Source organism: Falco peregrinus, chromosome 1, assembly GCF_023634155.1.
Source record: "Falco peregrinus isolate bFalPer1 chromosome 1, bFalPer1.pri, whole genome shotgun sequence".
NCBI lineage: Eukaryota > Metazoa > Chordata > Aves > Falconiformes > Falconidae > Falco > Falco peregrinus.
Window position 1 is genome coordinate 32,451,522 of NC_073721.1, and position 22,605 is coordinate 32,474,126.

At 38.4% G+C, this 22,605-nt stretch overlaps 1 protein-coding gene across 4 annotated transcripts in view; it reads right to left on the reverse strand.

The window, feature by feature from the left end:
- Nucleotides 1–22,605, reverse strand: part of SORCS1 (sortilin related VPS10 domain containing receptor 1) — a 304,525-nt gene that overhangs the window by 159,408 nt on the left and 122,512 nt on the right. For all 4 annotated transcript variants that reach the window (XM_055793142.1, XM_055793134.1, XM_055793127.1 and 1 more), the window contains exon 3: nt 16,587–16,686. In XM_055793142.1, coding sequence (XP_055649117.1) covers nt 16,587–16,686 — 100 coding nt within the window. The remainder of the gene's footprint in view (nt 1–16,586; nt 16,687–22,605) is intronic.

A 22,605-nucleotide genomic window follows, 5' to 3' on the forward strand; every position in this document is an offset into this window, starting at 1 on the left:
GGTTGACTTTTCTGACCAACGCCAACCATTCAGTGATGATCAATCACATGCTATTGGCCTAGCAGATCCTCACTGAAATAAAGGGAATCCTGAGGCCCAAAGAAGTGTTTTGTTTTCTCCCTGAGTTTCCTTTTAGCCTACACCTACATTCAGCATGTTTGCAAATCTCACCCTCAGAGTGGGCTTAGGCTCATTCTTGAAAGACACTGACTGAGGCGGCAGCCATACTCGGAACAGATGCATGATTTTAGGGGCTCTAATATCACAGAAACAGACTGAGCAGTGGATAAGTGTTGGAATCTGGAACACTTGCAGAAATGACTAGCCACCTTAGACATTTTTTACTTACCTCTTTACTCATGACTCCGCTAGTGCTTTGCAGCATTTTCTTTTTATTTTCTTTTATTCCTAGCCTTGTTTGCTACATCTATAACCACAGCCTCGATCTGAACAGCTAATTACATGACCCTATAATTACAGGGTCAAGTAAAGATGCAGGTTGACACAGCGAAAAAATAATACATACAATTATTTTTTTTACTTTTCTGCCTCTGGGTTTGTGGCGCTCTGCTGTGACAAGCATAGTACATGCTGCTTGCCAGTTAACATACACTGCTTGATCATTATCAACCACTAGGAGAGAAAGAAATGCTTTTATAAACCTTCTTTTGCTGTTTATTTAGATGTGACCTGCAGAGATACTGTGGGAAGGAAAGTACACCTATCCAGTGAAACTAGTGATCATAACTACAGGCTTTACCTGTATGCCTAATTCACCTCAGACGATGTTAAATTCCTGTCCAAATTCTGCCTGTAAGGATGACCCTTCTGACTTAATTTTGTTGTAAAGGGAAAATGTTTCCTGTAATACATGAGCTATATAAACGATAGCAAAAGGATCAGGGTTACCCATCAGCTTAGATATGTGATGTCAGTGAATAAATAGCATATACCTGCACTCATGGTAAGGCTAGAACTGAAGAGAGACTTTTTGATTACCAAGAATTGGAATTAATAGCTCTTTGGGACACACAAGGCAATTCACATGGTTCAGAGTTACTTTTCAGGCTGCCTGCCAAATCAGGAAAATGGTACATACACTCCTAAGACATTTAGAAATGTTTTAATGGAAACACCTTAGTATGACATGAACCCGTATGCCGAGTCCAAACCTCTAGCATCTGCTGCCTCCTTCCTAACACAGCCAATAACACCTCCTGTCAGTTTGCAGCATGAAGACAGGTTGGGAGATTTCTCAGAGTAAGGCAGTTGTTTCCAGAGAACTGTTACACAATGGTTTTCCCTAGCTGTCAGAGTAGTAGCTTGGTATCCAAGAAAATGATGTAGAAGTTAAGCAAAAACCCAAACTCGGACTAACCCAGCTAGAAAGGCTTACAGAGGGTGAAGACACTGCTTCTGTAACAAAAGTGTGATTACAAGCTTCAGGCCAAAGTCAAACATTCTTTAGACACCAATAACTTCAGGCCAGGTGCTACTCGACCCCATAAAACCTACAACATATTTTGTTCTACTATTCTTCATGAGAAAGGGGTTCTTGGACCCTTTTTTTTGTTTGTTTTTGTTTTTCTTTAATGTTGTTGTTTTCTCCACCATGATCTTCCATGGTTGTTTTCAGCTATGAAGGAAACCTTTAGCAAGCAAAAAGTCTGATGAGAGTTCTACCTCTTAGCATTCTCAGGAAAGCTTGAATAAAGGAAAGCCTCAATACTTCAGTTTCTCTTTATATTAGCTATAATGAATCAATGTTGGTTTTATCCCCCATATAGAAAGACTTAATAATTAACTGGAGTTGCTTTGGATTTCTGATGTTAAAGCACATAATGGCACAGATGATAAACTACCTCTTTATCATGCAAACCTAGTTGCCTCTTGCTGGCTTCAGATGACAAAGTTTGCATTCATCCCTGGGGGGTTGCCTCCTAAGTCATAATCTGATGGCCAGGAGAAAAAAAAAAATAAAAAATGGAAATAGGTAGAGGCTTTATTTTATCCCTAGGGAAATTTCAAACCCTTCTATAAAATCTTTTTATTTTTACTTCTTGATATTTTTTATTTCCCCATAATATATGAAATAGTATCTAGCAGGGCTTGACAAATCTGTTCCTGCAGTTAATAAAGCTCCCAGTTCAGGAAGTTTTATTTTTCCAGGTTTATTAGACATAAAAATCAATTTTGAGCCTGATTCACATCTAAAACAACCTTCTGGAACCAGCAAAAGTAAACAAGAAAACAGAAAGAGCGTTAGAAGTCCAGAGGGTATAAGGGACTGTCAGTATTTCCAATTATTGGTAGCCTTATTCTAGGGAAGATGGTGGAAGAGCGGTTCCCTAAATCTGCAGAGATAGCAATCTTAAAATAAAAGTTACATGTGAAACCAAAATGCACAAGCAACTCTTTCTTAGGACCAGGGATCCTCCCTTGGACTGGAGAAGAAAGGTGTATCTTTTGTTCCTTTTCAACAGTGAAGCTACTCAGTGGTCGTTTACAGCTTTGGTTCCTTTAAATCTCATCTGGGGGGGGGTGGTGTGTGGAGAGGGGTGGAGGAAAGGTTTGAGTCATTGTGAGGAAGGAAATGTAATGTTTCATCAAATTCCACTCAAGGAAGAATATGGGCCCAGGAAAAGCATTGTTTTTACAGAGTTTTGTAGGTGAAGGAAAAACTAATTCTTGGTCTTATTCACACACATTCCTAGAATCACCTGTGACTTATCTATGTCACCAAGTTTAAAGTTATTTGGTGCCGGCTACGAAATCATTCTGCACAAAAACGTTAAAGTGTGGTCTACTAACTTACTAGAGTATGAAGACTTGAGCAAAACAAGTGAATAAGAAACCAAAACAGAATGCCTTGTACCAAAACCAGGAAGAAAAATGAACCAGACTTTGCTCTACAATTATCAGGCAAGGAGATACTGGCAGATATTACACTGGCTTATATACAACACGGCCATTTTCTAAGCAAGTCAAATTCTCTTGTAATTAGGCTTGTGCAAAATGGTAGACACTAGATTTTTCTGAATTCTTCATCATAATAATTATTTAGAAACCTCTGGACAGCTTACTAATGTCTGTTTTATACCCAAGCATCTATACCATAACCCTGTATACTATGCTGATATTAAAACTGAATTGCCTTCTCTGATACATATCACGATAATATTACTTTTTTTCCTTAAGAAGTATTGAAGGTTTGGCAATAGGCTGAACATCCAAGGTTTTCATGTAACCTCAAAGATCACATACAAGAAGAGATGACAAAAACAAGACACCTGAACACATTTTTTAAAGTCGCGAACTTTCACAAAAAAAAAACAAAAAAAAACCCAACCAACCATGTTCTGGTTTATCATAGAATCATTCAGGTTGGAAAAGACTTTCAAGATCATCAAGCCCAACCATTAACCCAGGACTGACAAGTCCATCACTAAACCATGTCCCTAAACACCACATCTACATGTTTTTTAAACACCTCCAGGGATGGTGACTCCACCAGGGCCTCCCTGGGCAGCCTGTTCCAATGCTTGACCACCCTTTCAGTGAAGAATTTTTTCCTAATATCCAATCTAAACCTCCCCTGGCGCAACTTGAGACTATTCCCTCTTGTCCTGTCACTTGTTATCTGGAAAAGACCGACCCCCACCTGCCTGCAACCTCTTTTCAGGGAGCTGTAAAGAGCAATAAGGTCCCCCCTGAGCCGCCTCCTGTCAAGGCTGAACAGCCCCAGTTCACTCAGCTGCTCCTCATAGGGCTTGTTCTCCAGACCCTTCACCAGCTTCATTGTCCTTCTCTGGACATGGTCCAGCATCACAGTGTCCCTCTTGCAGTGAGGCTAGTCTGACTAGCTCTCCAGATAGACATCTTCAATAAAGAAAAAGTCTCCATACTCCATCAGCAGTTGCTTCTACCCTCAAAAATTCCAGCTGAAAGGGGAAACAGGAGTTGGAAAGACTTAATAAGCATGAAAGTATAATTTTACGGTAAGAATTTTAATGACAATACGCAGCTTTGTTAGTAGTAATGCAGTATTTACAGTCTTTGTTTCTAGTGGTTTGCAATACAGGAAAGTACAGGCCTTGGGGCTCAAGTCATTTGCTTGGTACACAGCTGTCCAACTTTCTCCCCTCAACTTTCAGAGCACTGTAGTTAGTTACTAGCAAGGCCAACAGCATGTCTGCCCTTCAACTGCTGGCAAATCTCTGCTGTAGAATAATTGGAGCCCATTAGCTGAAGGAAGAAAACAAAAAGAGGAAGCAAGCCATGCCGTCATGTGAAGCACTTATTCTTTCATTTGGAATTTTCTTATACTCCTGATGACAAGCATAAGAGAGATTAATTTAAAAGCTTCATTAAAATTATGCTGTTTTCCCCAAAGTGTGTGTGTATATATATATATATGTATGTTCTGGAATTTTCACTCTTGCTACCTTTAGCAAAGTTTCAGTGATGAAGAAAAGCAGACAAAACCCCAACAAATTCTACCTGGCAAAGAGCCATAGCTCCAATTACAGCAAGCACTATGGGAATAAAAGTAATAGATTTTAATTGGTGCCCAAGGGGAAAGGTCAGTCTCCCTGGAACAATGGGAGTCTTTGGTGGTAATTGACTGAATGCTGCTGTGAGAGCTTGTAAATGTCAGTAACACACTTGAAACAGTAGCAAAAGGAAAGGTTTGGAATCCTGGAACACAAGGAAGAGTTTTGCTGGTAGAGAGATTACAAAAAGAGAATGGTGAAACACTTCAACAAGGGACTTGACTTGGAAGATAGCTCTCAGCTCCAAGGTTCAAAATGCCAGACATTTTCAAAAAGTCTGGAAGAAATGTATTTATTTTCAAGATAAATAAGGAATATTTCAATGCACACTGGTGTTAGACACACAGGGGTCTGGGGAAGCAGATGGTTTTTGAACCTTGCCCACTGCTACACTGGATGACTGACTTAAGCTTCTTCTATCCGTTTGCAATGGCCTAGTGCTGCTTTTCTCCCAACGGGCTTTGAATGATGTTTCCTTGTTTCCTTTCAGCTCTTTTTTTGTTGTTAAAAGGTTTATATATTTTTTAACAATACAAATAAAGGGTAACAACTTGCATGGATAGCATGCAGTTTGGGACTCCCTGCAAGAAAGGAAAGGTATAAAAGGAGATCAGATCTTCCAGAATTATATGAATTAGGAGAAAAGATGATTTTGTGGCTAGGATTTCAATCAAAATCCTATGTCTGTTCCTGCCTTTGCAGTTGATTATTTTCTGACCTTAGAAAAACATACATTTGATCTCAAACATATATTTGATCTCATTCATAAACTAAGTCTGAAAATATTTCTTCTCAAGCACCTATTAACGCAAAATGCATAAATGACCAAGGGTCCCAAGATGTAGGCAGAGAAACTCTTACACTTTCTTCCCCAGCTGATACTGTCTGGCTGCCTTTGGTTCATCTGCAATTGTTCTTTGCTTTCTGGGAGCTGAACAACGTTACATTAGGGAGGGCATATGGACATGTTTGCATTTCTTTCCTAAGTGCCAGAAACTAAGCAGAGACTGCTGTCCTGAAGGACAGCTATGCAATTGCTATGCTATCATGCGCACTATTTACCATTAGTAATAGTGATAAATGGGAGACAAGTTGTGCATCAGAACTCAAAGGAACAGATGCTGTTCAAACACAGAGGAAAAAAAAAAATCTCTTTCCTAACTTATAAATAGGACAGAAGAATCCGGGGCTTGATGCAGAACAATGAGTCACAAAAATATGATATAAAGTTGTCAGTCCTGTATAATGTCCAGAAACAGCTGTAAACCCACTGCCAGACTCATTAAAGGAACAACTTCTAATAGATTATCTTCACCAGAAAGCTATACCCAGAGTAGACAACATGCTCAAGAGTGCACAGAAAGTGCTGAACCTAAACAGTGTCCAGCATCCACACCACGTGCTCAAGGCTAAATCCTCTAAAACATTCTGGCTGAAAAAAAACAACACACAAGATAATGTTCAAACTTTGCGCAATTTGCTGTGCAAAGGAGTCCTAAAAGAGGGAAAAGTGATTTTTTTAATCTTGTCTGAAGACACACCTCCTAATTTTGCAGCAAAATTAGTCACCAAAAAGTGAGGTCAGTTCTGTTAACTGTGCAGTTTCACAGAGAATATATCCCATTGCTTTCTTTCTGTATCTTTGGTCTATCGGGGGGGGGGGGGGGGGCGGGAAATATTGATGCAGGCACATAAACATCTCATCATTCAGACACAAACCCCTGAGAAATGCCTGCACATAGGGAATTTGGGATGCAAGGACCAGATCACAGTTCATTCTCATGTTTCTTTGTGCATATTCCTGAAGTTTGTCCTCCCAAGGGACTAATGTCTGAAATTTCTTGCTAAAACTAAATTGCTCAGTTATCATTAAGTTACTTAAACTTCTAATATCATTTTCCCCTCTTTTTTCGATGGCCATTTGTTGTCCACTGAATTCAATTCTAATTCTCCTTATTTGCTTTGGTGAAGGAATAAGATACATGGGACTGAAAACTGTGAAGAGGCTTTATGTGTACAGAGAGGCATAAAGAGACCTAAATACATGTGTGCAGAGGAGAATTCAGTGTTTTGCTGTATTGAAACCGTTAAGGGCAGACTTTTGACAATGAAAGAAACAAAGTGATTACGAATATAATACAAGATCATTATTAAGTTCCATTGTTTTCAGTAGCATTTATCTTGGTAAATCTCCTAAGAAATTAAAAGTGCAAATGTTTCAAAACAGAATGATTTTAGCTTTTCATCCCAGAAACATTGTCAATTTAACATTAATCTCTTCAAGACAGAAAAGCCTTGCATAACCTCAGTATAAAAAAAAAAAAGTTTGAGTAGGAATAAGTGATTTTTTTTCTAAATAGCAAAATCCATTATTCGTAACATTCTATATGCAACAGAACACTTCGTAAATTTGTTTGCTTCTTGTCAAATAACATGTTATTTAAACGTTTCTTATCTTTTGAAAATATTCCACCACCTCCAGTTTTTAAACTGTACTGGCAGTTTAGGAAAAAGCAAAAACCAATGTGTTGGCTCTCAAATTTCCAAGAACATTTTGCAACATTCAACATTTACTACCAAGTATTTCACTCAGATCCACATATGCCTTTCTTAGCAAACATATACAAAAACACTGTGAAGGCACGAGTGTGCCCTAAACATTCACCATGATGAAAAAATTATTGGGAAACAGTATAGGGCTTGATCCACTGCATCAGAATACACAGCAAGAACTCCAATAGTTCTATATGAGCCTATTTTGGTCTATTTGATTAATGTCATTCTTTCTACACTGCCCTCAGCACTGTCTCCAATTATTGCCATTATCACTATGATCACTTCCTCAACAGCTCTCTCTCCTTTGCTGTCACTTATCCCTTAAAAAATCCTACCTTTAAAGAACCACTGACCACAATTCATTACTTCTGAACGTGGTAGAAGAGATTCCTCCACAGAAAAACTGGGTTTGTGCAAATTTGTGGGAGACCTGTACCCATCTGGAAGCCAGTCCATGGTAAAGAGAAGGATAATTCTTTGTGCTCCTACCTATACTTCACTATGCCATTATTTTTCAAGCTGTAGTAGCCATTGTATTTTCTTTGCTCCCCAAATTATATGCCCTTCCTAAATATTTTAATTCCCTTTTTTTTTTTTTTCTACTAATAAGAAGAGGTGGAGAGATAGGAATCAAAAGACTAGAGACAAAAATATGGATTACAGTGTCTGATTTTCAGTAAATTTTGACCCTTAAATTCTCTTTTGTGTTACCTTTGACTCAGGATTTTTTCCCCCTCTTCTGGCTCTGGGATATCTCTCTCTGTCCCTGCAACAAGAAACCTAAACTTTTCACTTAGTAGCACTAAAAGGAAATAGCTCATTTACAGTTTCTGCAATATCTTTTAATACCAGACACTGAATTAGTCCCATTTTCTCCCAGAAGCTTGGCTGCTTCCACAGTGAGCTGTTACTCTTGATATGATATATGAGTTACTATTTGTTAGTCTCTAATTCTCATGCTATCTGCATACAAGTCAAATTCCACATTTTCTTAGCATCAGACAACTTTCTAATTATATCCATTAATCCTTGCCACCACTCCCCTTCTCTGCATTTATGAACATCTATCAGAATTTTCATAATCAAGACTATTTTTTTTATTTTCTTCTATTTCTTCTCTTCTCCTTGTACTCCAAGTACAGCCAGACAGAAGGTGTAACACTCAAGTATCCTGTCATTTAGTCAATTTCTTCATCATAACATATCTAGACTACAGGAGTGAGCAATTGCAATCTGGTGATAAACATGCCCTATAGATTATGCTAATTAAAAGATAATACATATGACTCTGTCACGGACATGGCAAGGGATGGCTGAGTTCAGAGCTCCTGTGGTCAATAGTCATACTTTTGTTATTGTCACCAGTTCCAAACCCCAGCCAACCAACCATCATATGGCTTATGCCACAGTATCACGCTATTTTTCCCTTTAAGGCCAGCTTCTGAAGTCATGCAGTAGCAAGACAATTTCCACGTTTTGCAACCAAAGAATTAAGTTCCTACCACAACACAGCAGTGAAGAGATATAAAAGTGAGATTTAGGTATGTATCTTTAATGGCTCAAAATCCAGAAGGTAAATGAAAACAACCCTACTGCACATATTTTCAGTTCAACTTGATGGGACACAAAACAAGCTGATTTTCAACTTATTGGGGGTAGTTTATCACAAGAAAAAAAAAATCAATATTATGGCGGCAGGCTTTCTTCCTGGTTTTCTTCTTTTCTTCCTTATGGAAATGGATGGAGCTACAAGTTTGACAATAAGACAGGTCTGCTCTGCAGTTGGATGCATTCTTGCTCTACCATCAGTTGCAGCTGCCTTTATTTAGGCTGCAGCTAGCAACACATTCCTCCTCTGATCTCTAAGCTGCTGGCATATGTCCTGCTTTGCCAAAAGGGAAAGCATCTGTTCCAGAATATTTGGGAAATCACTGAAGAATTTAAAAAGGATGAAATAATTGAAGGACATTCAACAAAAGATTATCTTGCATAAACCTTAACTGCCCAGTTTGTATAAAACAGGGGTCAGAATCAGAATGGAAACACCACCTTTGAAACCCTCCTTAGCCTGGGTGAATCTTGGCTCTAAAGCCAAATTCCATGGCTCATACTACCCTATCATTAGTTTCAACGCTCTGTGTGCCCTTGGAGACTTCTGTGAGATACAACAGCATACTGTAGTACTTTTAGCGGGAAAATGTCAAAACTGCCATGATTTTTGATAGGCTTACAAGAGCAGCAGCAGAATAAATGGGCTTTGATTTCACTTCATGTCCAAGAAGAGATGTAGAATGTAGAATAATGGCAAGGGCTTTGCGTGTAATGGCTATTGTAAAAGCTGTCACATACTATAGCCACAAATCAGAAAGTTTGGTAGTGAATGCTGCCAGACACTTCAAAAGTCAAAATACTCATTTTGAAAAATGAGAGTCTGCCTTCACTTTGTTAACAGGGACCAAATGCTTGTTAATTATTGGTTTCCCATGAACTCAGCATTAAAGACTAACAATACAGCACCAGCTCTTCAGTCACTGCCACTTTACAGGTCTTTATTGACTCCAGTGAAACTACTGAACTGCAGTTGTATTGGATCATATCCAAAAGATATGTGGAACAATCTACCTTTTTAAACTAACAAAAAATTTAGCTTTATCCTTCTTTCCATATTGGGTGGGGCGGGGATGGGGGGCGGGGGACGGGGGGCAGGGGACCACGACAACAATCTTCTGAAATGGAAATCAAGTCTGTACTTGATTATCTAGTGCACAGGTGGAAGCATTAGTCTTGAATTTACAGATATTACAAGAAATTAAAATTGTAATATATGTATTGTCATAAGGATATAACTTTCCAGTCACCACCAACAGTGGCTTCTAATAGTAGCAGACTTACTTCACCATAATTCCTGAACTGCAGAACTGAAAAATTTCTTTCTTTGAGGGGTGAGACATCCCTCTTCCTGTGGATAGTGAACCAATTAAATGTGTATAGTGTTATTAGAAGTCCATTGAACCACCCCTGCAATCCAGTAATTCTGACCCTTGTAGGTTCAGGATTTCGACTCTTTTCTCATCAGGAGATGAAGTCTTAAACCAAAACTGCTGAATGAAAGACTTGGACCACTGTATTTAGAGAAAAGATATAAGTGAGGAAGAACACCTATGTTCTCCCACTGGAAGACCATTGGAGAAAAGGCATGTGTAGTCCTATCTACACCAAACTGTCTATCAGATCAGCAAAACCACCTGATGAATCCCACCCCACATTCTCTTGATTCCCCCCTTCTAAAAGACTGTCTCTCAAGTAAAAGAAGAATCCATGAATTCATAGCTATGAAGCTATGAAGATTCATTTACCTATGGTCATAGCATAGGAGACATTTGAAACAAATCGAGGGGCTTCTTCATATACCTTCCTATGCTATACAGGGTTTAATCGTGTAATCCAAACAGAAGTTTTCATTTGATGAAATGCATTTTTTTCAATCTGCAAAACACGTCAGTACAAAGTGGCTCCTCCCTTGCAAAAGATAAGAAAAATCTTTCATTAAACATGTCCTTGAAATCTCCTGGGCAGTACATAATTTAAAATAAAATAAACAAGAAAAAAAAAAACCCACACAAGAAAAAGTAAACCACCCAAAACCCTCACCATTCACATCTGTTACACAATGCCTTTTTGGTCTCTTCTGACTGTCTCTTTGAAGGCTGCACTCACAGCCTGCAGCTAACAAGGACCTTTCCTTCCAAATGAAAGAGGAGAGCAACAGAATAATTGATTTTGTCTCTGCAAGACTGGACTGCAATAGCACTTCGGGCTATTGGCATGATTGATCGACTATAGACCCTGGGTTTCCCACTGTGCCTAATTTACTAAGGATGCCATCCCTTGACAGCCACGGGATCTGGTTCAGTCTACAGTGAGGTGTGCTAAGAACTCTGCTGAGCTCTAACCTCCCCAAAACAAACTGATAGCCTTCACACTAAGATTTACAGAGGCCTGCAAGGAGGACACCACTGGAAATAACTGTTTTTCCTTAAGTAAAAAAATCAAGACTTGTCATCACATCAGACTTTTGAAAGCTTCCATAGTGAGACAGGTCACAGAGAGGATTTTTAGAAGTGTTCCAAGTCTGATTTTAGCAACTGAGAGTAACAGCTTCTAAAGAAACAGCAATGTCAGGTGGAACTGTTCATCCCTATGGATATTTACCCCAACTTTAAGAACAGCAGGTGCAAAGGGCAGTGTAAAGCATGCAGTTTCAGGTCTTAGTGTTTACACAACTCGGCAGTTCACATTCCAAAACCAGAAGCCTCCCCGAAACAAGCGAACACCTCTAATACCACAGGATACAAAATAGCACTCAATCATTCCCATTTCAGATAATAAGGGTAAATCTTCTCCTGCCTTGACTGATAGAAACATTTGTCAACTATTCTCTCCACCACCACCCAATGCTAGAAAGAACAAAAGGCTGGGCTGCCATTCCTTTCATTTCGAAATCATTAATAGAAATTAATTTGAAGCAGTTAGGGATCCGGCCAGCATTGAAACCCACACAATTATATTTACAATAAATATTCGTTATCTTCGAGCTACACACACAACAGGACGGTGCTTAACATGCTGTGATAAAGGTGCTAATCACAACCGCTAAATATAAAAGAAGAGGAAGGCATATGTAATGCATTCATCTTTAGACAGAAAGAAAAAGAGGACACTACTGCACAGCAATTAAAATCTGAACATTTGGAGGAATAAAGGGAAAATTCAAGGCAGGCCTGCAGAAAGAAAGGGAGAGAGAAAACAAAACAAAACAAACCCTAACAAAAGTTCAAACCCACAGAAAATATCTGATGGACTAGCCCTATTAATAGCGTAAAAGTTGCTGGCAGATACTATCACCCAACATTTTATTAATTAAATGGAGATACATGGGTACAAGTGGTTTGAAAGTACAAAGAACAAATGGGCTGCACAAACTGGCTCTTTGCAAAGAACACAGTGTACTTCATACAAGGATACAGTGTCTAAATTAGCCTGCAGCATTTTTTGAGTCAAAGAAAAGCTTTAGTTAAACCAATTGTAAATCCCCAATACCACTCATTCACTTTTTATTTGCATAGGTCCGTGATTTTCCATGCAATGTTTAAAAGCAGCCTATACCAAAGGCTCTGATAAAGACAGAACATAAAATTTAGTGCATGTGAATGACAAACTTCTGTGAAAATGGATTTTCAAGATATCAACTTGGATATCTATTTTTAACCCATCAGTGCCATGATTCCCAAACACTATTCCTTCATGTAGAAGCATTTAAATCATTTTATTTCCCCTCACAAAAGGCTCAGTGAAGCTAACAAATAAGCCAATATTGACATACCTAAGCCTACAGATTTATTGCACATTGGGGATTCTCTCTTCCGGAGACTTGTTGACAAATACTCAAACAGGCTCTGTGCCTTTGGGAAGATCCCTCTGTTACAATTCCCTCCCCAGTCCCCTCCCAATCTATACCATTAGTCATATCACCAGGAAGTACCATAATTCAGTGAAAGGATACAATACTAAAAACCAGAGTTTCCACCTCTCTTCCTGCTGTAACTTATACATGGCTATGTCACTCACCATTTTCTGTAATTTACTTAAGAAAACACTGTAATTCAGAAAAATATCATGCAACAGCAATAGGTCATCAGTTTAAATTGTAAGTAACAGTTGACTTTGTTCTCATTTTTATTTCCAAAGCACCCTTTTGTAATACAACATTGTCTACAATGTCTGGTTAAAGTATTTAATTTTGTTCAATAAAGAGACAAGAACTAGAATTCAGATGCTTTTAGAAAGAAATTGGCATTCATAGACTGTGGGAAGCTCTGCAAATCCTGTGTATTTATAGATACACTTTTTTTCTAGATGGAGAAGAGCAAATAAATTACAGCAAACAATTTATTCAACACATGCTGCTGTTTGTTCTTTTCCAGAATGTGAAAATCATCAGAAATTAATGAACAAATTTATTAATTATTTGAATAAATCCAATTACATGCATTCTACAGTTCATTGTTCCAACTGCTCTGCAAGGAACAGACAAGACTATGTACAGGGTATACTTGTTTTTATTAGAAACAATCAGTCTTGAGTCAGCAAAGTTCCAACATTTACCTTCTGTTTCAATGAGACCATTCCTAAAACTTAAGCATGTGCTAAAAGGATTTTTTTCAGAAGGCAGCTTCAATAAATTAAGTCCATGCTGCCCCACTAATGAACCATTGTTGTAGCAAGGTCTCTTGCCCAATAGCTTTAAGATTAAAAAATGCACCATTTATTTTCCACTACCAAAGCAGCGATTTCTCTCTGCTAAGGAATGCCTTGCAGAACAAAGAACATAGAAGGCTGCAGCTGCAGTCAGAGAAAGCACTTCCCACATATAACAAATATTTAGGGAAAACATGCTGTTAGCATTTGCCCAGTATTAACTCCTGCAGCATAAAAAATCTTCACATGAATAGTATGTGTTATAAAGTTCATGGATTTTAGCATAGTTGAGTCCTACTTTTAAGAAAAATGTCTGCAGCTCTCACCCGGCCCACATTAGTGAAACAAGATGCAACTTTCAAAGTAACCAGAGTTTCTCACAGTGTTATCAGAATTTCAGGGGGTGGGAGTGGGGAAACAGGTCTCAGGATCCATAGGGTTTAGTTGAAAGTGTTCTTGGTGGCAAAATTTCTAAGTACGTTTCTTTCTGCTTTCCATCCACAGCAGGTATGATAAAGACCCTGAGGTTTAGTATTTTTGCTTTCATTGTGGAAATACAACATAGTTCTACACTCTACTCCCCATGCCCTCTTAATCTTGGGGGACTAGCTAGGTGCCTAAAGTTAAATATTCATTGGAGGAATGGCCGAATGTTCTACAGAAATAGCATAAGCAAGGCTTCCAAAAGTTCTCCCCACACGCCTAATTCTGCTCCTGCTGAAATAAATTTTGGAAAATTCAAGCTTGGCCCATTACACAGGTCCTTTCATCCCTTGTGTCACAGCTTTCCTCTGGCACTGTCCCATACTGATTAGAGGCCAACTTTAGCGCAGTCTACTGCCAGAACAGGCAGTTCCACCCTTCCACCTGAAAGCTTTATCCTTTCATCTATTTGTTTTTTGAGCTGGAAATGGATTAGTTTTCAGGCAGATTAGTCCTTGATCCAGCTCACCAGATGGCTACACAAACAAGGGTGGCAGTGTGAGGAAAGGAATGGGAAGGTGCAGCCAGAGGTGGTTTTCAGAGCCAGCCTGCATTTATGTTGGTTTAACATGCTTGCAAAACCTTTAATTTCATCTTAGGTTTCTCTGAACCACAATAGCTAAGTGATCATGCAGGTTTTGCCCAGCTAAAACCCCTCTTAGTTCTAGAGAACAGTATTATTACTGTCCAACAAACATCAGGTACGAGTATATATATACACACACCTTCCACACCACAATCTCTGTGCCAAGAGACTAACCTTTCAAACCTCAAACCTGAAGCATATTTCAGTGATCTGATGATTTCTTTTTTAGCTTCTAGTGAAAAGTGTCATATCTTCATCAGGGATCAGCTGCAATGAGAAGAGATCACTCCACCAATCTGGGACCATTTAATCCCAATTCAACCTGATTTTCATCAGGACACTTGAACTCATACTGTTTCTTGATTGCTTTGATTACAATCATTTATCTCTCTACTCCTACACCTTTTTCCGGTCCTGTATAATCATAGCTATGCAGGTAGGTATAAGGAATCAATCAGGTGGCATTACAAATGGTAGCCAACTTCTGTTTCTGAGGGTCTTCCAGCAAAACCTAACTTCATCAGAACAGGTAAGGACTGGAATTCCACAGCTATAGTCCATTAACCAGAATACCATTAAGAGAGCACTTGATAGATGTCTTGTTAGGACCACATGAGGCAGCTGCCTGTAGCAAAGAAGTGGAATGTATGACACTAAAAGTCCACTCTAGCTTTATGTTCCAGTGTCTGCAAACATTGTTTCATCAGGGGAAGGAAGAAAGTCCCTGAACATCAGTCAAAGATTCTTGGTTATGAGCAAAACATTGTTCACAGGGCCAGATGGGGGAGTAGAGGGTAGGATTACGTATACACTGTCACGTGTCTACACCCCAGATGGCAGTATGGACTTCCACTTAAAGTCAGTTGGAGAAAAGAAGGTGACATTAGGACATGATTTGTATCAACCCAGGGTCAATTTCTTAATAGAACAAATGACTCATGCGTAGAAGTGCCTGTTCCTTTTGAACAGTTAAACATGAACTACTCCCTGGATAGGACAGCTCCCTCTTCCTTTTACAATCTATCTTAAAGAATACATAGGTGTTTCAGTATAATGAAACCAGCATCATAGTGACCTCAGCTGCCGGAATATACACAGCCTCCTTTAGAGGTGGGTCTTCATTAGCATTTTCTGCTGATACAATTCAGTTTTGCTTCTAGTAACTTGAACTATCCACTAGGACAGAAAGCAAGGATAGAAAACTATTCTAGCCAGGTTCATATTCCACCTGATAAAGAGCTTGAGTCAGGCCTTCCACCCGCTGCATATGCAGTATAGCCTCACAGCTAGTAAGTCAAGCAGACAATGGTGTCACCACTGGCATTTATTTAATAATGTTTTGATTTCATTTTGATTCTTTTCTTTTCTGGACCAATATATGAGGATATCTGAAATGAAATTGCTAGTAATTTCAGGATGATTGAAACTACTTCTTAGTTTCCACACCAAAACACCAAAAACGAGAGTTAAACCCTTTTTAAACAGCATGTGCAGAGTCTTTAAACACAATATTTTTTACTAGTATATGCAAGAATACGAGTCATCATCATTGTGAACTGTGCTTCATCACTTCCTATTGCATACGTCCAAAACACAAAAATTTTATCAAAACCTGATCTCAAAGAAGGCATCAGATACCTTTTATGAACATGTCAGCATTCTAAATTCTTAATAAACTGTTAGTCAGTAGGGTGCTTGCATCATTAAAACCTTCAGGGCTTCAGAAAGCATTTTCTCTGCAGGAATTTGTCAAATCCTGTTCAGTTAACTATTGGGAGCACTTAAAAGAAATAATGTTACATACAATCTGGTCACTGTAGGTGCATTTCTGCCATTCTAATGAGTCTCACTTTCAGACAACAAAACCATCACGATTCAGGAGGTAAGCAACAATTAAATGCATGATGCCTATTATGCCTATGCATTTAATGACCATATTTTGTTAACATATATACCATCAAGTACGCTGGTAGGTAGTATAGATGGTACAAGGTGGCTGATACTTTGGTAAAGCCGCATATATTTTCAAGGGGAGGGAGGCAGAGTTTCCAGCCACTTAAATAGTAATAGATACTAAGGAAACTGGGAGAAATCACCAGGACAGAAATTGCATCATAAAGTCAAAACAGGCCAACCCTGCTATCACCTACCTTACGTTTGTTTGTTGGACAAACATACAGGTAGCTCAAAATAGTCTTCAGACCGACTTTATCATTCAGTTTCTCATACGTTGTCCCATAATCTGTTGACCTACAATTCAAAGAGACATTTCATAAATACAAACACTTACTCACAAAAGCACAAGTCACTTGGCGGCTTTTCAATATAAGTCATGCTTTACATAACAGAATGGCTCTCTAGAGCTTTTTGAATGATTCATGTAGTATATAATGATACTTAATTATATACACACAGCATCATGTGAGTGCTTATAATTTGCATTTAAATTAGGTTAGGAAAAATTAAACCAGCATCTTCCCAAAGCATTTTAAAATCAACATGTACGATAAGAAATGCTAAATTCTGCATATAGAAGACTATAATGATAGTCAGAAATGCCAAACAGCAGACAGCAAGAGACTAAAGTTATCAATTCATTGTATACTTCAAGCTTAGACTAATTTTGTTAAGATGAGTCTTTTCTAAGTATATTCCAAAATAGCTGCTCCAGCTGATTGTTCAGTGAAATTGGAGTTCAGTTTTCTGTGAAAAACACTGATGTCCCTTTGAAAACCTAACTACACAAACATTACACCTACAATTTTTATTTCTTTTTTCCACATGAACTATCAGAGAACACGGACACATGTGCTTTATTCTTGCTTAAAGATATATATTATATATAATAATATATTTCTGATACAAGGGTTGCCCACAGAGACACTGACTACATCTCTTGGGAAAAAACAAAACAAGTGAGTAAGACTGTGCAGAGTTCCTGTAATGTCTCTCCTTAACATGTAATTGGAATCAAGATCAATTATCAACATAGCTTTTGTTCATTATGCAGCTTGTCCTTGCCTGAATTATGTCCTAATATCCAAGGCATTTAGATAATCAGCCCAAACCAGTACAGATGGTATCCACACACTGCAGAAAAGTGACATGTATCCGGGTAACAGAGACATTTAAAAGTATGACATATTCTTGCAGATAATAAATCTGCATCTCGTCTTTGAAACATACAAATGGGTCCATATAGAACTTCACTTGCAAGTTGTAACATGGATTTTTCCCTTCTGCTAATCACTCCAAAACCAGTCATTCTGAAGTAAAGACTAGGCACCCATTATTTCCAGGTTCTCTCGTATCTGGGAAACAATGACTAAATTCACAAAGGCATTTAGGACAATTAACATTTACAAGTCGGTGTGTGTGTTCATCCCTTTTTACATGTGCATGTGTGTAGGGTGCAGGGTGTTAAATTTCTGGATCAGGTTCTACACCTACATTCACACTACAGCTTCTGGGATTTCACATTTTGCAATCAGTATATGAATAAAACAAGAAGGCAGCTGCTTGGGGTTTTACCCAGTAAGATGAATTGCACTAAAATGTGGATTTGCATTGAAGTTGAGTCTTTCTATTCAGGAACATTATAGAAGCATTTGCATGTATCAGTCCTGATCACGTAACAATTGACTTATGGTTTGCAACCATAGCTTTTTCCTTTCCCTCCTTCCCACCAACAAACATATGCACCCCTGTGCACATGTATGACCTTTGTTGGTTAGAGCATTAATGTCAACTTCTCATCTACTGATTGATCTTCCCTTTACAAGATCATCTCTCTCAGGAGCACATGTAAACCAACCGAGCTATCTCCTCAGTGGACTGAGAATGAGAATACTGTTATAGTTATTTCTGTTAATAACTCAGAGATGTGCCAGAATTCAAGTGAAAGAAGCTACAGCAAGATGCTGAACACAGTCCTGCCAAGAACTGCTGGTTCACTTTGGTTACATTGTCCACCTCATCACCTGGCCTTCGCAGGAATTAGTATTACTATTGTGGTTTGCCTCAAAACCAAAACTGTGAAGTTTGGGCTGATAAAGACACATAAATATTTTAAGCACTAAATCCAACCTGATGAGTTAGGAAAAACATATATTAAAGAAGTAATGCAGTTCTTTATAACAGTGACAGTGATTTCAAAATGAAACCCTTCAAGAGGGGATAGGAGTAAAGAGTATCTGACACATAATACTGGCTTTAAAATTTCTAAAGAATAACAGCCATTACCCCTGCCACAGCACAGGCAAACAGATGTCAAAGGCCTATTGCAAATGGTAATCTTAGAATTGCCAGCCACTTCTTATTTTAAATCTCTAAGCAATTATTTTGCATTCATAGTTTTATTTACAGGTAATGTTATATACAGATGGAAGTATGTGCTTCTGTTAACATCTATAAAAGAAACTGAAAGACTTCAAAGAAAGAAAAACATCATTTTTTGCAGATGAACAAATACACAAGAAATCAACAGAGCTACTATTTGATCTTACTTACATTACCACGTTCTAAACTAGCAATAGCCAGTCCTACCTGCCCAGTTACAAGCTGCTGTTTCTCTTACACCACTTTACAATTACCCTTAATTTTACCAGGGAGGTAAATGTTATACAACAGCAGATGGGCACCTAGAAGTGCTTTAACACAAAGAAATGGTGACAGATACACGAACAGAGAGCAGCAGAACAAAAGGATTGTATTGAATGAAACACTGCATACACATGAAGCCTCTGTTGGGACCTAACCTAGGGGTACCACCAACCTGCATTTATCTTATTCCTATTATATGTATGTATACGAGCAGGCATTGATAAGCAGCCTGGATAATGAGCTCTTCCTTTGTCTTATTAAATGGGCGTATAAAGCAGCACGAGACTCCTAACCCATGAAAATGTTGTCAGCTGTTTGGTGATCCAGGAAACCAGCCTAACCTGGAAGTGTTGCAAAAGACAGATGCACCTCAGCAGGGTGTAGGCAGTAACAACAGTGTAGGATCAACAAATTCAATCTCAGTTATCTGAAGGGGAACGGATATGTATCAACCAACATCTCCCACGCTTTGTGTGGTAGGCTGCTTCTCTGAAGCTCTGCAGAGAAAACTCGGGTTTAGTGCATATGTATAACATGAACAGAGGAAGCAAATGGTTGGAAAAATCATCTGAGAAGGACTAAACCCAGGACCTGTAGAGCTGAAAACACAAGAATGAAACACTACACCTGCTGATCCATCTGCTGAAAAGCCACAGCTACTGAACTAACTATATGTAAATAAGTGAACAGTAAGCTCTACTTTTTTAGCTCCTGTGTAGACATGCCTGTTGCCATAGTTTCTCAAATTTTTAGGGGGAGAGGGTATGTTTATATGTTTATAAATGTTTCATTAAATTAATTTACATCCCTGTGTAAATTGTTTCATTTTGGCTTGATTTTGCTTGGTACAGTTAGTACAGGCTAAGTCAAAATGAGTCCAGATGAGTCTGAAATGGGAAGGTCTGCAAAGAGATTTGATGTGTGTATAAACCTAACAAAATATGGGGGGGAAGATACGTGTTAGGATATTGTGGATGTTACTGAAATGCAGATGATACTTAGTAAAAAAATAATATTCAGAAACAGTATTTAGACTCAATTCTGAACCTCATACCTGTCCCACCATTTTAGTTGTAATTGCTTCCATTAAATCCCAGATTCTACTGGTAGCTGTTTAGAACCAGACTCCCTATTTTTTCAGAATTCAGAAAGACATTTCTGCAAACACCCAAGAAGATAAACATTTTAATTATTACTAGTTCATATGACAGTATAAAAAATACCAAAACTGTGGGACTGAAGCTCTGACTCGCCGAGTAATAAATTAAAACAAAACTAGAAACATGTAGAATAATTTATATTTTGCAAACTATTTGCAAGAAAGTTGACATTTAAATAACTTCATTATTATTCATTGACAGGGCTTTTCCCTCTCCTCCCGTCAGGGTAAATGACATTTCTATTACAGTATTATAATAAACTCTTGCACATTTTAAATAAAGCCACTGAATTCCATTAGTCCACCTACTGTCATGAATATATCTCAATGCATTCCTCCCAATATTTCACAATTATAATAGGCATTCTGAATCAAGCAGTAACATGAACCCTATGGAAATTTTCTTCTTTCTTAAGAAGCATAGACTGAAATTCAGAGGACTGTCAGTTTGAATATATAGATTAAATAAATTCCCTAGCAAGTTGCTGTTTACCCTTCTTTGTTATGAATTTAAGGTTGTCTGTACTTATTTTACACAAGCTGTTGAAGACTTGAAGAATCAACTCCATTCATTGTTTGGTCAAGGTTTCTTTTGCAACAAGATCTTTCTGGAACAGTCCAAAAAAAAAAAAAATAAAAAAAGAAAGAAAGAAAAAAAAGAAGAAAAATAAAATATTACATACAGACTTTAAACTGTGTAACATCATGCATCCTGCCTAATAGAATACACTTTCTTCCCATAAAAGATACATGTTAACAGATGAAGTTCCTTGTTATAGCACACATCATTAAGAAGCAATCACTTCAACTGGCACCATTTACTTTTTTTTTTTCTTTTTCCACCAGTTACAGCTTGTTTTCACGTATTCAAAGGAAGACTGCTTCCTCTACCAACACCATGAGAAGATTGTCTATGTATCATTTCCTCTCCATCCTTCCTCCACATTTCCAATTTGCTGTTCTAACTGCTGTCCGAGTAGCAGCCAGCCCTGGGAGGCAGGACCAGAAGCATCTGTAATGTGGTTAGGGAGCAACAGAGGTGGGGCAGCCTGTCATGACCAGAAACAGCGTGAAGAGATGGGCTCTAGCCTGCTTCTATTTCTGCTCATGAATTCAGCCTTGGCAGAAGTCAAGTATTTTAAGAAAGAGCAATGACTATCAGATCACCTGTTCCAACCTCCTGCATAACTACATTTGCCACCTGGTTTGCCTCCAGAGGGATTGGCCCCTTAAGCACAAGATTTGCCAGTTGCTATCGTATTGATCTCTACATGAGCAGATTTTTGGATAGGAGGCTCTCAGATCGCAGAAGGCAGAACTGTGGAGTCACAGGTCACACTTACAAAAGGCTTTCACTGATGAGGTTTCTGAATAAAGGAATAATTAAGACATTAAAAATTATCTTTCACATCTGAATGTGAAAAGTACTGCAGCTAGTAATTCTGGAACATATTTGTAATCCTATGTGCAATGTTTTAAGCCTGTTTGTAAACTCTGCTGTAGAGTTGTTGACTTTTGCATTCTTTCTCTCTGGGTATCTTTCTAGGCTGAGGTGCTATTCCCCCATCACTTAAATTGAAACTCTTTCCTTTATGGTTTTATAGCCAAGCACTAAAGTTTCCCATTGATTTTTGCCATGCCACCATGTTTCACAAAAGCTAGTAATGTCAAAGTGTTCTTCAACAGCTAACTATTTAAGTTCACATGTTCTTCCTATTAAGCCTTTCACAAGCCCTTGATAGATAACACTTTTGGTCTGATGCCTGTTTTGATTTAACTCCTTCATGTGTAACCCTGGTATTTTTTCGAGAAAGTAATAATGTCTGATCTCAGCTTCTCTCTCAGGGAGGAACTGGTGGGTTTTATCCCATTCTTTATTTTCATAGAAGGTTACTCCTGCTTTACAAATTACCTTGCTTCACCTGGACACTTCTCAACACCAGCTTTTTCTAAATTGATGTATAAATAATTCCCCAAGGTCTTGCCCATTTCTAATGGCAACTGTTTGCCTAGCTCATAGACTGACACGTTGTGAGGGGATTTTTATGCCTCCACATTGAAGAGCAGTTGCAAGATGTAAACACAGTGAATCCTGACTCCTTGGACACAGTTTCCATGCAGCAAAGAGGCAGACCTTGCTCTCATTTCTACAAGTTTCTCTCCTGAGGTGACACTGAAAGGCTACTGGTGGCCCCCCAGCACACAGGTTATCTATCAAATTAAAAAGTCTGGGGAATTTTTCCCATGGAAATTTTACGGCAGAACATAGGATTTTTTGTAAAACTCCTGTATTACACTGAGCAGCCCAGGCCTTTCAACACTGAACCAATTCGTGTCCCTGATATACTGCCTACGCTAAAGGCCTTTCTGCAGCTTGGGACCAACCATATTGTGACTTTATGCTTTCC